At 40.1% G+C, this 16,474-nt stretch overlaps 1 protein-coding gene across 3 annotated transcripts in view; it reads right to left on the reverse strand.

The window, feature by feature from the left end:
* The window catches only part of cntn1a (contactin 1a), a 62,062-nt gene that overhangs the window by 12,648 nt on the left and 32,940 nt on the right, over window positions 1–16,474 (reverse strand). For all 3 annotated transcript variants that reach the window (XM_085169125.1, XM_085169126.1, XM_085169127.1), the window contains 11 exons: window positions 16,165–16,299; window positions 12,107–12,145; window positions 6,185–6,311; window positions 5,249–5,427; window positions 4,864–4,959; window positions 4,131–4,337; window positions 2,429–2,528; window positions 1,942–2,123; window positions 1,629–1,753; window positions 1,027–1,144; window positions 589–736 (listed from right to left, as the gene is read on the reverse strand). In XM_085169125.1, coding sequence (XP_085025251.1) covers window positions 589–736; window positions 1,027–1,144; window positions 1,629–1,753; window positions 1,942–2,123; window positions 2,429–2,528; window positions 4,131–4,337; window positions 4,864–4,959; window positions 5,249–5,427; window positions 6,185–6,311; window positions 12,107–12,145; window positions 16,165–16,219 — 1,376 coding nt within the window. In that variant the 5' untranslated portion in view covers window positions 16,220–16,299. The remainder of the gene's footprint in view (window positions 1–588; window positions 737–1,026; window positions 1,145–1,628; window positions 1,754–1,941; window positions 2,124–2,428; window positions 2,529–4,130; window positions 4,338–4,863; window positions 4,960–5,248; window positions 5,428–6,184; window positions 6,312–12,106; window positions 12,146–16,164; window positions 16,300–16,474) is intronic.

Genomic DNA, 16,474 nt, shown 5'->3' on the forward strand with positions numbered 1-16,474 from the left:
GTCAGTTCCTTAATGGATATTGAGTTTGCCAAGGGAAAAAAAGGAGAACTTTTGGAAGCTTGTGCAAGGAAACTTGTACTAACAGCAAGGCAGCAGTGTTTGATTCATATATTTTTTTTCATATTAGTGCATGAGAGACAGCCTGCCAGCTGCCACATTGCCACTCCGCCCCCACCCAGAGTATTAGGATGCATATGTTCCACAGTAACTTCCCTGCTGCTCCTCCTTCAAGTGAGTCCCGCTCTGAGGTATTTAGGGTGGGAGAAAAGTTGTTGGGGGTCTCAGAGCTTACAGATTAGGCTTGTTTTGCCAGTGAGGAGCACAACACAGGGTTTTACACACCAGGCCGGCCACACTAATCTTGAGAATGAGCTTAATGTTAGCCACTGATGATAGCAAAGCTGACAAACAACAAGACTAAAGAATTTTTCTGTGGACAGTATATAGTTGGTTTAGAAGATCGAGAGATTATTTAGATCCCCAAAATCAAAAACAACAAAGGAAGGCTCTGGTAAACCAGCCTTTGAGAATGAATACAAATGTATAAAATATTCACAGATTCGAGGCAAACAGAAAGAGACTGTTCACCTGGTAGAGTTGGAAAGCAGCTCAGTGTCTTTGCTCCAGGAGAAGGCGGGCTTTGGGGCCGCTCTGGGTCGACACTCAATCACCACCCGGCCATTTTTGGCTGCCAGCACTCTTTTCACTGGGTTGTGTTCAAATGTGGGAGCACAGTCTGAGGAGTGACAGTGTCGGTTATTCATCTCAAACATGGTAGAGCACAGATTAAACACGGGAACGCACACGCTCATGACACTACCCTAAAACATTCAGTGTAGTGAGTTAACATATTGTACAGATGTTTTCAGTATTTGTTTTCCAGATATGTACAGTAAATGCTGATTTCAAATATATATATAGATTTTTTTTTTCTGGCTAAGCACAGTCCCCATGTCATAATAAGCATCTATTAGTTAGCGTGAAACGTGACACAGCCGTGGGAGTTGTGATAGTTGTTTGACTCACCAAAGACACGCAACTCTGCGTTGGCATAAATGACTCCGTGACGATTTTCTGCTATGCACTGGTACATCCCTGAATCATCAAATGTCAAGCTGCTGAATCTCATCTCCTTCCTGTCAACCTGTGGAGTGCAAAGTAAAACAAAATAAAGCATCTTTTCCCATAATGTTTGAGTTCTGTTACAAAGCAAATGGCCATAATTAAAGTGATGATGGCTGACATGATGGCTACTGCAGTTCATCTGCCTGGCAGAGGATTTCATTAATGCATAATGATACATCCAGCAACCTCCCCCACATTTCTGTCACTGGCTGCTCTCTAGAGCATTTTCGAGCCTGATGACAGTTGTTTCTATGGAGCATTACACAACACATGCTGGCACCTGCTCAAAAACAAAAGGTGCTTTTTATTGAACTCTCCTGACACCATGTCTACCCACAGTGCCAGCTTCCTGTCTCTGCTGTGCTCCTGTAACAACCCTTGGCTGCATACCGAACAGAGACGAGATCTAGACAGCCACCGAGAGGGCTCTGAGCATTTCAGAGTCATAGCTCATTTGCATTCACAGTTACAAGACAATAACAATCTATGAATCTGAATAATACCGGTTCTCCGTTTTTCAGCCAGAGGATGTGTGGATTAGGCTTGCCACTGGCTTTGCAGGACATGGTGTAGTCGCTCCTGAGGTCTTTTTCAGTGCTACGGATGTGCTCCACCCACTCTGGAAAAGCTGCAAGTTAGAACATTTAGATAAGGGGTTTGAGAAAAATCTTAAGATTTACCCTGTCTGGTGACAGTGCTAATAATAGCAGTGCTGACGAGTTTATCCCATAAAGCACACCTAGGAGAGATTTAATACAACTGATAAAGACTTTGCAAAACTACAGTATAAGTTAAGACAAGAAAATTTCAAATTACCTTCCACAGACACGCGAGCGGTGTGGTAGTCCTTTCCTTTCGAGTTTATCGCCTCACACTTATAGGTGCCGCCGTCTTCAAATTGCACGTTGTACAGATGCAGTTGAGTCCCCGTCATACGCACCTCGTGGTTTGACGGCAGATGTCCGTCTATCTTCTTCCAGCGGATCTCAGGGACAGGACTGAAAAGGGCACACAGGGGAAAATAATGCACGAGCAGGCATAAGTTGTAACGCTTGTTGCATGCTCCACTATACTTATCATTCTGAAACACGTCAGCAGCTGCAGAACTTTGAGAGCTCACAGAATGATATGTTTGGATCTGATTTCATTGTAAACGGAGCAGAACAGCCTCTGAAACTGAGTTCATATTCACTTAAACTTTCCTTTAAGAGTCGTTTTTATTGCAGATTACCTCTACATGGCTGGCTAGTATGAAAGTCTACAATCTAGCATTTTTTGTTTAACCATATTCTCTCTTACTTACTTCCCCAAAGCAAAGCACTCCAGGGTGACATTCTGCCCCACCAAAGCAGTGGTGTCAGGGAACTTGACTCTTAGGTCAGCCGGGTATTTCCTGATAGGACCTGAGTGGAAGAGCAACAAGTTATGATGTGTTCTGATTCTTAACCCAGTTTATAGATGCTAACAAAACAAATACTTTAAAATAATTTTGTGTTTGTTCTCAAGGTTTTCTTTAAAAATCTCACACCAGATTCACCATAAAGCGTATATATGGAACTCTTATATCCCATACTGTATGTATGATTAGGTTATTTGTTTCTGTGAATGTAATTTTGTCATTTTTTTTAATCTTACAAAAAAGTATTAATCTGTTCCTACTAGGTATCCTTACTTGTAATTTGCCGTTTAAAAACCCTGGATTTCTGAATGTCTCATCCACTCTGCTGTTTCTTTATCAACTGAGTTACTTTAAGTTTAACCACTGTTCTGTAGCAATCAGTAATCAGGTGGTTAAAACACAAGATATAAGCAACAATAATGCCGTTGCTGACTGATGAACACACATGGGACACAGTGAAATCTATACAAAGGTTTAACATATACTCAGAGCATTAAAGTGAAAGAAATGCCTATAAAATGTAATAAAAGCTTTATACAGAGCCCTAAGCATGACTCACGTTTACATGCTTAAACACATTAACAGAATGTATAAAATTCTGTATACACATTTATAAAACCTGGACAAATGCACACACACACACACACACATAAAAATTAGATAGAGGTAAATAATGTAACATCATACCCAGAAGACACGGCATAATACATGTATGCCTGAGAGAGCCCAAACAACTGCTCAGCTCTGTCCCCGGCCCCTTTGATGGAACAAATCCTCCTAGCTTGTGTTCTACTATTCAACACATGCTTGCCACAAGTAAAACTAGCTCAGAGTTTGACAGCGATGAAAGTAAACGTCTAATGGATTCTTGGAAATCCCTTAAGGAAAAATGTTAACATTGCTTAGTTTGGTTTTTGAACCCATTACTTCAAGCTGTTCAGATACATACGGCCTAAATAAATAAGAGCACATACATCTCTTTAGTTTCTGTCCTTCGTTTTGGCACAGTTTATGTTTCCTCTTGTCCTCTGTAGCCAGCTGGCTCTGTCTCACAACAAGCATCATGTGTCAGTCTACTACTGAGTTGACTTAGTTCTGTAAATTTAATTTAAAAAGTCAATACCAGGGACATGACCTTAATGCATTTAGAGCAAGCAACGCTGTCATTAAACACAGTGCTACAGTAGGGACAGGAGGAAAGAATTGCAGCCGACGCAGCATTTTAATCACTTCCTGTCTTCAAGCATCTCTTAACACTTGAGGTCCTGCTCTATAATCACACCTCACTGGCAAAAGAATGTGAGAATTAATACAGGAAACCCCATCTGAGAAAGTGTGGCTATTATAGTAGACACATATTTAATCCCCGTTGAATCCCTCTGTTTTACTGACATAATTGCTGTGCATTGCAAGCATAAATTGGTATTAAACACAGTATTTTACGCTTGAATTCTTGGAACCTTTATTTATAATTTTGTATTCCATTTTCTATTTGTGCTTTCTGTTAAGCTGCAGAACCCAAAAGTCTGTTACTACTACTTTAGCAACAATCAGAGACAAAAGCAACAACAAATAGACAACAAGAAGTAGAAACCGGGGTACTGACGTTCAGTCTGAGGCTCGAGGGGGATGTAGTTGGAGAAGACACTCTTGGAAATAGACGGGCTTGAGGCGATACAGGAGTAATTTCCTCTGTCCGAGGAGTCCACCTTAGAGATATAGAGGTTGCCTGTTATCTGGGAGACAAAACGTCGCTTGTCCGGTATGATGAAGGTCGGGAATTCATTGAGGATCCAGCGGAAAGACAGCTCGGCTGAACAGAAAGAGGAACAGCAAAAGGCACCTGTCAGTCAAGAGTCTGGGCTTACCCACTGCTTTTGAAACAGTGAAGGAGGCTGGATGTGAAGCAAGGGCACTCTGAATGATCTGGTAAGCTTGTGAAGACAGCAATCTCTTTATCTTAATAGCTAAGAAGCTGAACCATGTCCTTAACAACAGTATACAAAATATCTGATTAATTCATTTCAGTTCACCAAGTTCATGAAAACAGCAGTGAGGATATGTGCATGAATGGTCACAATTATTTAACATAACTGTGTCAAGGACCAGAGTAAAACTTAAAGCAATGCAAGCAAGTTTGTTCATTTTCCATACGACTTGTCTTGGTCCCAGAGTTTTGTGGGTTCAGATTTCTTTCGGGTTTTTGTGAAGGGATTATGTTCTATTCTATATTGTTTATGGTCTTCTGTAATTAACTAGATGTTAATGCTGCAAAATATAAAGGTTCATTATTTTTAGGAACATCCAGCAATAGCAGGCTAAGGCTTCACATGTTGTACCTGGATAATGCGGTGGGGGAGCGCAGAGCAACACTGCCCCCTGTCCCTCTTTGACATACACCGACGACCTCTCCTCCGATGAGAAAAGATCGAGATCTGAGAAGGGGAGAGAAAACAATCACATCCCGTCATCACATGTTTTAAAGATCTCTGTAAAACGACACTTACGGTGTAAGTTTTGTATAAAAATCGACGATTCTTTTGGAAATGAGTTGTGAACTCTGAGCACATTAACATTTCACAAATTATATTTGCCATACTGAATTTGATTTGTCCCAGTTGTCCTTGTCATTTCAGTTTGCATAATATGCATGAAAGTACAGCAAGGCAGCGCTGTTAAAAATAGGAGATGCTTTACACATCAGACTGTAAATGGAAAGCTTACATCCAAACTGGACAGAGGCCTCTCTGCTTACGACCGTGCCATACGTGTTGGTAGCCAAACAGGAGTATTGACCCACATGTTCAGTCTTATCAGGCTTGCTGATGACCAAGTTCCCTCCTACTAAACTGTAGTGACTACCCCCTGCATCCAAGTCAATTTCCATGCCGTCCAGCTTCCACCTGCAACACAAACGATCAGGGTTAGCACAGCCGCCCTGTTTGAAAGGAGTCAGAGTCGCGTTCTTTTTCTTGTTGTTTCTAGTTGATTTTACATCGAGTAACACGAGCAGATAACTTATATGAAGCACTGACATACATTACAAAGTCTGACAAGTGACTGCACTAAAGCTGATCTTTTACCATAAGTTTACCAGATTTCATAAACTGGCTTCTCTATTAAAAAATGACACATTTTAATGCTTTGAAAGGCAGAACAGAGTGCACTATAAATGAACCCTCTTAAACACTCAATGCCAGCTGCGGTCAAAGCTAATTCCTTCCCCTCTGACATCTAATTCCGGGCTCCTTGACAGTGAAACCGATTTAAGGGATGTAGAGCAATCTAATTTACATGTATTTGCGACTAAATTGAAACAGATGATCTAAAACACTTAAAATTTTGAGCTGTAAAAGAAAGTCCAAAAAAATTAAATGAAAAGGTAAATCTGTTTCAGAATTTTATTTGTTATTAGGATTTTCCTCTGTGTCCCCTTCTTGGAGTTTACCTTATTATAACCACAAAGAGAAAATATGAATATGTGCTGCAAATAAAATAAATAGTGCCACACACAACACACTTGGAGTTCCATCACCCTTAAGGTAACATCTTTGTGAGCATGCAGTTTGACTGCAGGTCCGAAAACAGTCTGAGGGATTGTGAGAGATGAGAGGCACATAACATGCACAGCGTGTAGTGTATATGCGGAGCATATGTTACTTGTATGTGGCAGGTGGATTGGCTCTAGCCCGGCAGTTCATGGTAATTTTGGCCTCGGGTGACTCCTCGGGGTAGATGGTATCCACCGGCTGCTCCTCAAACACTGGTCCGTAACCTGTGACTTCATCTGCAGGGAACAAACAAACAAGACCAAGGGTTAATAACTAAGAGCAGTCTTACAGAGAAGTGAAATCAAGTTTCAAGAGCATCACATTTGTCTCCCATTTGTCAGCCTTGGGGCAGTTTAATCAAAAGCAAGAGAACTGGGTTCAGAAATAACACAAGAAAACATACAAATAAACAACAACAACAAAAACAACACGCTGACTAGATTGTGAGATTGCCTCTGTGAGGACCTGCCATTTAATATGTCAGCCTGATTTGCGTTTTTCACAGACATGCACACCTTTAGCGCTTAGACGCCGGGTTTAGATAAATCCCAGTTGTAGCTGTAACTAATCTAATTCTTGAGTCCGCACAAACTCTCTTTCAGGCATCGACACAGGGTAATAAGCCTCTGCTTTATTCCAAACCACAAACTCACACTAATTATGGCAGAGATGTGCTCAGTCAGGTGCCAAACCAGAGTGACGCATTTATCAGTTGCCAGTGGATATGTTATTGTTCCACACTAATACAAATCCTCCAAGTGGAAATGCCAACTTTACTTAGCATAATCCAAACCTGCTTCATACCGCATGTGTCATCCTCGGCGCTGCGGAGAAGCGCAGCACAGGAAATTTCAGATTCAGCGCTCTCCTCGATGAAAACGCGTTTCTTGGTTCAAGCTTCCTTTTACAGCATCGTCAGGCACACGTAATTAGCCCCAATTACTCATTAAAACAGACAGACATCACGAGCAAAGGCATGAATAAGACATAAACACAATGCCAGGCTATGAATAAGCAATGAGGCGAAATGTTCCCAAATGCTGATTATTCTCTCAGATCAAGAGCGTGTGTAGGTGACTGCGGCAATACAAATGTGCGGACGCGCACATGTGTGTTATTCCCTCGCGTCTCTGAGTTCTAAGAGAGCACAGCTGACACCTCAATGGGGAGAGGCCGGCTCTTTCAGACGGCGATATCCTGCGCCTCTTCGATCCAGGGCAGTACTTACAGATTCGCTCACTCTGAAAATGTCACATCGACAGACTCGGCGACCTTTAGAAACCCAAACAAAGGACCATTATATTTATAGGATCCTTCTATCCGTAATTTACATCACAAAAGCAGTCGGATATATTTGTGTAGCGTGACAACAAAATAGAACCAGAGCTGTACACATTCCAGCAGTCAAATGTGTGATTGCTGGCTATTTTCGTCAAGGAATATCCAAAACGCATCATGCAGTTTAACCAGTAAATTAGATGCATATTCTTCTGCCTCGACTGTCACGAACAGAAAAAAAGCAGGAAGGCAGAATTATAACCACATTTGCAAGTTAGCTATACCCTCAGCAGCCAACCAGAAGGCAACAATTAAGATATTAGGAGACAGGATCATCTCCCACTCACACTAAAGCAGCCAACCATGTGCAAGTACGTGACATTGATGTAAATCCCAAGGACTCTGAATTACCACTGAGAGAGAAATTACACATATAATAAATGGGCCATTGTGGGGCTGATGGAAGGCAAATTAAGTGAGGATCTATGTTCTGGGAACAAGAGAGGTGAAAAAAGAAATGAAAGAAACAGAAAAGGTGAAAGAAACATAAGATTCAGTAGAGTAAAGGGAATCTAGTGACCCTTTTCTACTGCTAGGCTTAGGCTGTGCTGCATCGGTGTCATGAAAAAATACTGCAAATGTGAGACTGTGGAGGTTGGAAGGGAGTCACTGAGGCTGCACTGCAGTGCTGAAATAGCAGCTGAAGTGTAACTCAGACATGAGCACTGGTGCCGTTCCTATGCTTTTCCTGTAATGGGGGACGTGGCAGATGGTGGAAGGGGGCTGTTAAACAGGCCGCACAAGACCCACAGCCTGGAGACACACACGGGCCTCTTACATTCTCCCTGCCTCGTTTCATTTTCTCTGTCTCAAGCTCTCCCTGGATTGCCTCTGTCCCTCCACCACCTTTCCAGTCTAAATCCTGCTGTCACAGTTTGCTCCCCTTTTCTTTGATTTACTTCCACAACTACTTGGGTCTCTGAGCTTTCTGGTTGTTAAGGTTGCTTTATTCAGTACATGTTCTGTTTTTTTTTTGTTTTTTCTTAGTGACATGTCTTGACAGTCTTGACATCTTTATATAACCCAAATATGCACCATTTGCACAAAATCTAAGGATTTCTAGAGGATGAAGCACACTGACACCATTGTTACAGGTGGGATTTGTGGCTCTGAATCAAATACGGGATGTACTGCTATTAAAATGTGTCTTGCCAATTATAATGCATCATAATAACTTTAATAATCAATTCATTTTTTTTTAAAGTGCTGTATGTTCATCTTAATACTTGCAACATGAAATAGGCTTTAAAGCTGCTAATCACTGTTGTGCAAAAAAAAGGTCTTTTCTCAGCTCCCCACCTAAACTCTTTGCGCCCTCATTTCAAAGGAGTCTAATATGCGAAGTTCAAAACAAAACACAATACGATACTGTCACTAGTCACTCCATTTCATTCTTCTCTTTCCTAATCTGTATCTTTCACAGGTTCTCTTCTTTCCCTGCATAAAACCCTTTCTGTTCTTGTTTTGGCACTACTTCGCCTTGGATGTACTGAGCCTTCCCATTTAGCTGGCAAGTAATTATTTACCCAGTGGTCAACTGAGTGATCCCACCTCCTACTTACACACAAAAACACACAAAGAAAGAAAGAAACATGGACAATAAGTCTCAAGAAAAGGCCACATCTGTTCAAAAGGAGAAGCGCTCTGTCTCCTGAGCCTGCTGGAAGTGATCTTCCACTGGACCTGCTTCATTATCAGACACAGACAGTCCGATTCAGCCGAACAGCAGGTAAGCTTAGACTCTCATTTGAATTTGAAAAACCAAAGCTTGTTATTTCAGGAGGCTGTTATCTTTCATAGCAATGGTTTCTAATGAGACATCAATTATTCATTATGGTTTTAGGTATAATCTCAGTTGAATCACAATTACTTGCTGGCTAGAAATATTATAAAACATATATTCAAAGTCTGTTTGTTTTTTCACTTTTAAGTGCCTTTATTTTATTTGAAGCCATTTCTCACATTGCCATTCTGCAAAACACAATGTTCTGAAGCAGTTTTCCTGTCGTATCCCAGTAATCACATAATTAGTCCAAATCCCCGAAGAAGGTAATTCTCTAATGAATTTAACTTTGATCACAACCGTGCTTTACAGCAACATCTGTAGTATGGCTTGTTTGCATGACCAAGTGAGTGTCCAAGTGGGACAGATAACATATTGTATCCTTCTGGCACTAAAAGCGCAATGCAATAAAATAATTACCCACAAACCCCCGAGCCACATCATGAGCAAGGGTGGCAAACCAAACTCTCCCTGGAGTGAAAAACCTACTTTTTAAAATCGTATGTTAAAAAAAAAAAAAACTTGCCTCACTGCAGGCCAAAGTACTCACAGAGGTATGGCCCAGGGTACGGCCAGGGTCAGTCATGCAGGGTATGTTTGATTTGTTACCAGCTGTGCTGTTACAACTGTGCTCGAAAGAAAAGATTGTTTAATAGAGCAGAACTATCGAAGATAATATACATCTTTGAACTTGAGTCCAAAGATTTTCACTTTTATGCGCATTGATGTGTAATGCTCGATGACTGGAGTCTCTGTATTACTCTGCAGCTGTAAAAGTTTGCTCTGTATGTGTGTGTCCAGCTGAGAAGTGATTTAAAAAGGCAGCATTGAGATTTTAATACTTTTACAGCCATCGTTCAACCCAACAAGGGGTGAGCACTTGGTACTAAAGAGGCAGACATTAGGTGAGCTCTACTTTAGCTTTAACAGCAGGATGATGGGGATAAACACTGCTACGAGCTGAATGATAAGCAGTTCAGTTATATGAAAAAAAACCTGCTTCTGCAGCGTGTCCCAGCTGGAAGGCTGTCTACACGATGTTTTGACCTTTAAGAAACTTGCTATCGACACCGATGACTACACCTTCATCCTTATCCAGGTTTGACAAAGAGTTCAAAATCACCAAGCCTAAGCAGCAGTTTCTCACATTTCTTTCAACGCCGAGTGACCTTAAAAACAACTGATGTGGGCATCAAAAAACAGCCAGCAGAGCCCAAACTACATCCTGTTCTGTTATTTCTGTAAACATGAAGAAATAATGTCAGCTTGTTCAGGAGGTGATACTCCACAAGGACACATAAGAAAAAAAAAAGGTCAATACTTCAAGAAAAGGGGAAAGACAATCAATGGCAAAGCATCAAGAACAAGAACAAAAAGTGACCACCAGAAAAACAAGATGCTCACTGGAGCCATCAACAATTCAGCCTGCGAACAGCATCACATGTTTCTAAGCAACAAATCAGCAAGCCTTCCTTCTACCAATTTATCCCTTGCCGACAGCCTGCTTCACCTTTATTTTTCTCCTAGAGACAAGCACACTGGGCAAATAGTAGGTCCAAAAACAGAAATTACAGCCTCTCCTACCTTAGAGACCAAATAATCAAAACTATCAGTAAGTATAAAGTATAATGATTCGTAAACTAGCTATATAAATATGTAGGCTGTTTCAATCAATTATGTAAATGTAAATATGACTTGTTCTTTTTACATTCACAGTGTGTGTGTGTATGTGTGCGTCTACATATATGAAGATGAAATGCACATTATTTCCCTTCTTTGTCTCATCTATCACCCCCAAATAGCACCACGGTGAAGCCTGACAGCTCAAATACAGTTTCTAGCTCTAAATACCAGCCTAGGTTCATATGCATAACATCTTGGATCCAAACCATCTCTATTAGAATTAATGTACATCTGAAAGAAGAAGAAATGCAGAAATAGAAACAGTGGAAAAAACATTATGTCTGGGTTTTTTCATTAACTCTATCCCACTGTGGACCACGAGAAAGGGAGCCATCTGTCACTGCTTGAATGGGAATCCTGAAAGCGAAATTCTCTGGTAGTTTGACCACTTCAGTTGGCAGGGGTTGGACAAAAAACAGTGAAAGCCCATTTGTAGCACACTTACTTCTTCTCTTGGCTTTTAAGAGTATCTGCAATAATGAGTTGATCAACGTAACACAAAAGCTCGAGAACTGTTTACTGTAATTAAGGAGAACAATAAAAAGAAGTTTTATTTACATTATAAATAAAGCTATGCTTTATAATAGTTACACTGTATTGTTTTTATGCTGAACCCTTAAAAGCAGTCCTCGTGAACTATGGCAGCTGCATCTGCAGCTGTGTAAAATTTGGTGAAGCAGAGGTCGGCAACATCATCCTGACGTCTTGCAGGAATAAACACATTAAAGAACCAAAGTGTTTTTATTTCTGTAGGAAGGAACAGCAAATAGAAAACTTGGCAAATGACAGTAAAGAGTTAGAGCTATTTTCTTTTAATGCAAAAAGAAATCAAAACCCTTCTCAAAAAGTCTAGTGACATAGCCTTGACTAAAAACAGAGGCTGTCAAGAAGGTCACAACTCCATCGACCTGCCAGAGCAGACAGTCTCTGGTTTAGAAAATATAAATCAGATGGAAACAAGCCTTTGAATTTTGGTACATTCCTGCTTTTGATAACCCGTCTCCATTTACTAGAATGCTCAAAAAGATTCAAAGGCACATTGGCAAAAGAAATATGTCCATGGCCAAGTGTCAAAAGATATTCAGAAAACATAACACATGACACATGAGCTTGTGGCCTTTTCTGTGACCTCAAAACTTGATCTCTGAAATTTATGAATGTTTTTGTTAAAGGGAATCCCAGCACAATATAGGCTGGTAATTATATTTGACATATAATTACACTTACCTCCATAAAAGTCAGGTACCTCCCCAATGACAGACGCACCTGGAACATTTAACAAAGAATGTCAAGTCAAGCCAGCGTACAATCTCGGCTCTGTAAATATGAAATACAAAGTACAACAGAATGGAAGAAAGCAGTCCTACCAACCAGATACTAAAACATTTATCTTAAGTGTTCAACACAGTTCTGTACTTAGACTTCATTTATACTTTTTGTGTCAGTGTAAGTCTTATTATGAGCCAACTGAACCACAGAATTACAGACACGCACACTCTCACTGCCTATACTTCTGCTGTAGGCTAGTGTGTACTTGACTTTTGCCCAACTGTCATGGCAGTAATGTCACATTAATCTTTGTTGGGGCTAAACTAAAATGTCAAGCCAATGTTCTCTACCCACAATAAAGAACAGAGACTGCTGTTTGGCTGTTGTCTGCTTAGATGAAGCAGCCATACTATACCTGGATTTGAACTTTAGTTATACGTGTGTGATGCATGCAGCTGGTACAAAATACAGCTAATGACGTCAAAACAAAAACCAAAAGACAAGATAATACCCCTGTTTTACACTCTCGTCACTGGCTTTATAAATGACTTCAAGATTTTACTGATCACACTGAAATGCTTCAGGGTTTACAGTAATTCTCTGCTACATTGCTGCTCTCCTGTGAGCCAGTGTACAGACCCATTTCCAAAGATAGGGCTCTACTGTCTGCATCTTAAACCTAGCTAAAGATAAAAGATGACCAGTCCTTTGCTACTATGTATCAGAGGACCTGAAGTGTGCACAGTCGGTGTCACATCCATGCTTTTATTATATATTAATAAAAAACATCCTAGATTCTATTACCAACAAGACAACTACTCCTGAGGAGTATTTAAAATAAATTACAAGAAAGTTGTCTAAAAGAGCTCAGCTTGTGTTGAAGAAAAGGCAGTCTTATCAAATCTCAGTCTTATCAAACTTATTAGAATTGTGCAAATTCTGTTTCTGCTTTATATGCAATATGTCTTATATTATAGTTTAATGTATGTTTGCACATATATATACATTATATGCACTAGATCTGCCATACGTAGTTGTGATTCTGACAAAACTCAGAAATAGAGAACGTACTGTAGCATTGCATCCTCATGGGAATGATGAATATAAAATTCCAAATAATTTTTATGTATGTTATCTATATAGGGCTGTGCGATATGACCAAAATCTCATATCCCGATATAAGACATCTATCGTCCGATAACGATATAAATCACAAAAATGTAACATTTTCTGTAAATTCTGTGAATCTCGTGCAGCTCAACTTGCTCAACTTCGACTTGTTTCCAGCTGGGCGTCGTGCACCTGGAGTCGAGTGTTTTAACTGATGCATGAAACTATATATTTTTAGACATAAGTTGTAAAGGCCGCCGTTTTCTTTGTGAGTATTTATTACACGACGTGCTGCGGGGAAAAGCCTGTTCTAACGTTTGAGTCTAAGGTTTATTTTTTTAGCACCTGACGGCTATTTTTTGCTTCTCATCCGTAGATACTCTGCATAGTCTTTCACGTGATTCAGTTTATTTTGAAAAGTCTCAACAGGATCTTGCGCTTTATTGTGAAAGGTTTATGTGGAAAATAAACAAGCAGACACGCGGTGGTTTTACCGTCTTTGTTGCTAACGACAATGCATAAAAACAGGCGCTTGTCCGTCCTTAGTGTGGTTTTATTAAATATAAGAGAAAGAGAGAACTTTAGGAAATTAATATAGCCACTACAGTGACCATCAAAACAATGAAAAATTTTTTGCCGTAAACATTTATTTTGCGGCACCACGAAACAAATGATAGCGTAAAATTAAACGATAGATGTTTCTATATCGTCATCCAATATATATCGTTATATCAAACAGCCCTATATCTATATGTGAAGTTTTTTTTTTTAAAAGCAAATAGACGTTAATAATAGGGGTGCAACAATACTCGTATCGATATTGAACCGTTCGATACAGTGCTTTTGGTTCGGTACGCATATGTATCGAACAATACAAAAAACTTTATTTATTTTATCAACTTTTCTTCTGACGATTCTGTCTGTGTTAAGAGCTCAGTGAATCTGCGTTCGACTACTCCGCCTAAGGCTGCACTGTTGAGTGCAGATCCACTGAGCGCAGCGCAAGCTAGCAAAACAGAAGCTAAGCTCGTTGCAACATGGCAAATTGAACCTCCCCCACCCTCATTCAGATCTGGCGTTTGGAACTATCTTGGTTTTCATGTGAAGTATGACCCTGAAGGTAAGCGCGTCATGGACAAAAGCAAAACAGTATGTCGGATGTGCCACGCAATGCTCAATTACATGGGTGGGAACTAGTGCGTTAGCGCAGTTAGCTTGTTAACGTGTTGACGCCGTCCAGCCCCAAGCACGGGGCGATCCGCGATAGCTCGTTAACGGAGATTTGCCACATTATGGCGTTAATGTCATTTTAACGAGATTAATGCTGACAGCACTAGTGGGAACACAACGAATATGACTGCACATTTATGCCGACATCATCCTAGTGCAAAGACAAGTGGAAGCAGACAAAAACAACAAGCATGCATGCTACAAACTTTACCCAAGTCATTTAGACAGCCGTTAGCACATGATTCTCCTTATGGGGACCTGATATGTTTAATATGCTGCTGAGAATATACCCCAGAAGAAGCGTATAGTATAGCTTTTATTTTGGAAAGAGCCATTTCTCTGTAATAAACTCGTTTCCAAAGATGAGTGATTTCTCAATCAGATTTATTTTTTTTTATTATTTTGTTGTTGCAGCAACATTAAATTTAAAAACTGTACTTTTGAGTTAAAATATATATTTATAATTTTAATAAATGACAAATTAAAAAGGCATGAACATTTTTTTGTATCGAAAAAATATCGAACCGTGACACCAAAGTATCAAACCGAACCGAACCATGAATTTTGTGTATCGTTGCACCCCTAGTTAATAAGCGCTGCATGTGTGATAATGTTGGTGCAACATTCCATTCAGATTGACTCACATGTTAAGGAGGAGATAGGACACATGCACATATGCTACGATCATCATAGTAAAATGATTTTGAGAAAGATGTGTAGAGCCCAGAGAGTCACAGTCCACATGCTCTGATTCTTTAGCTCATGTGAAATCAAATTTGAAACAAGCGAGAACTGCCTGCGGTATAGGGACACAGAGACAAAGAGAAGGTTGTTTCCTTTTTAGACAGGTCATTTTCAGGCCTGCTGTTTTCTGTCTACTTTGCTTTCTTTCCAACACAGCAGATTGCACAGCCACATGCTGCCCTCAGAGGCACACGACTGCCAGCTTTGGCCTATCAGATATAGCCTACGTATCTTTTTTTTTGTCATCTTTTTGCCATCCTTTGAATTTATTGCTACGCTGTAACTACTTAAACCTGTTAAGATTTCTCTGCTGCATTACAACAAAATCCACCTTAACTGGATTGATTAAAATTACATTTTTATAAAAAAAAAAAATTCTTGAAGCACACATGACTGCCAGCATCGTTAGTTTTCATAATGTCCTTTGGAGCTGGCATTTAGCAGCTCGTTCACACTTTGTCATTCTTGCTCTTCATTCATGGACACACTGACAATCCAGTTTTGACAAGTGTGCTACTATGCGTGCTGCCAGCCACCTGTATGATTTTTATCCTTTACGCTTTGTAGCTGGAACCGCTTGTCAAAGTGTGCATGAGACACTATTTACTGACAAACTGCTACTGCCAAATGAATCCCCGACAACCAGGTTTTTACGCAGCAGTACTCGAAAGGTGAAGGGCATGCGAGTAAATGAACAGCTAAATGACAAAGTCCTTTTCAGTGTTGCATTACTGTTTGGAAAGAAACTTGTCAGGGAGCAACTGCTCAGCTAAATGCAGCATATCACCAGTGTCAAGTCTGATTTCTGTCATTCAAATTAATTCAATAAAAAAACAATGACTTGTCCATATGTTTTCATCAAAACAGCCATAATATGATACCTCAGAGGTTGTTTGTCTAACTATTTCCTTTGAGTTTAATGTGCTACATACCCGAATGGCTGCATGAAAGGACCAGGAGATGGAGCAGCAGGGTGAGGTGCAACATGATGTTGAATTGAGGACCACCTGGTGGGGTTAGAGCCAGAAGCTCAGCTGATGGAACATTAGCAGGACTGCTTGTTTTTCCTAAAAGAGATAAAAGAAGAAAAGAAAAAAAAGAAGAAAATTTGACAGTTAGAAACATCAATTTTGTAGCCAGTACAAAGTTCACAGATAGATTATAAAAACAACCCCTGGCCCTGAGTTTTTCAGTATTAATTACTATGGCAAAATAACGACTAACAAAACGTAATCTGCTAAA

The sequence above is a fragment of the Neolamprologus multifasciatus genome, chromosome 7 (genome assembly GCF_963576455.1).
Source record: "Neolamprologus multifasciatus chromosome 7, fNeoMul1.2, whole genome shotgun sequence".
NCBI lineage: Eukaryota > Metazoa > Chordata > Actinopteri > Cichliformes > Cichlidae > Neolamprologus > Neolamprologus multifasciatus.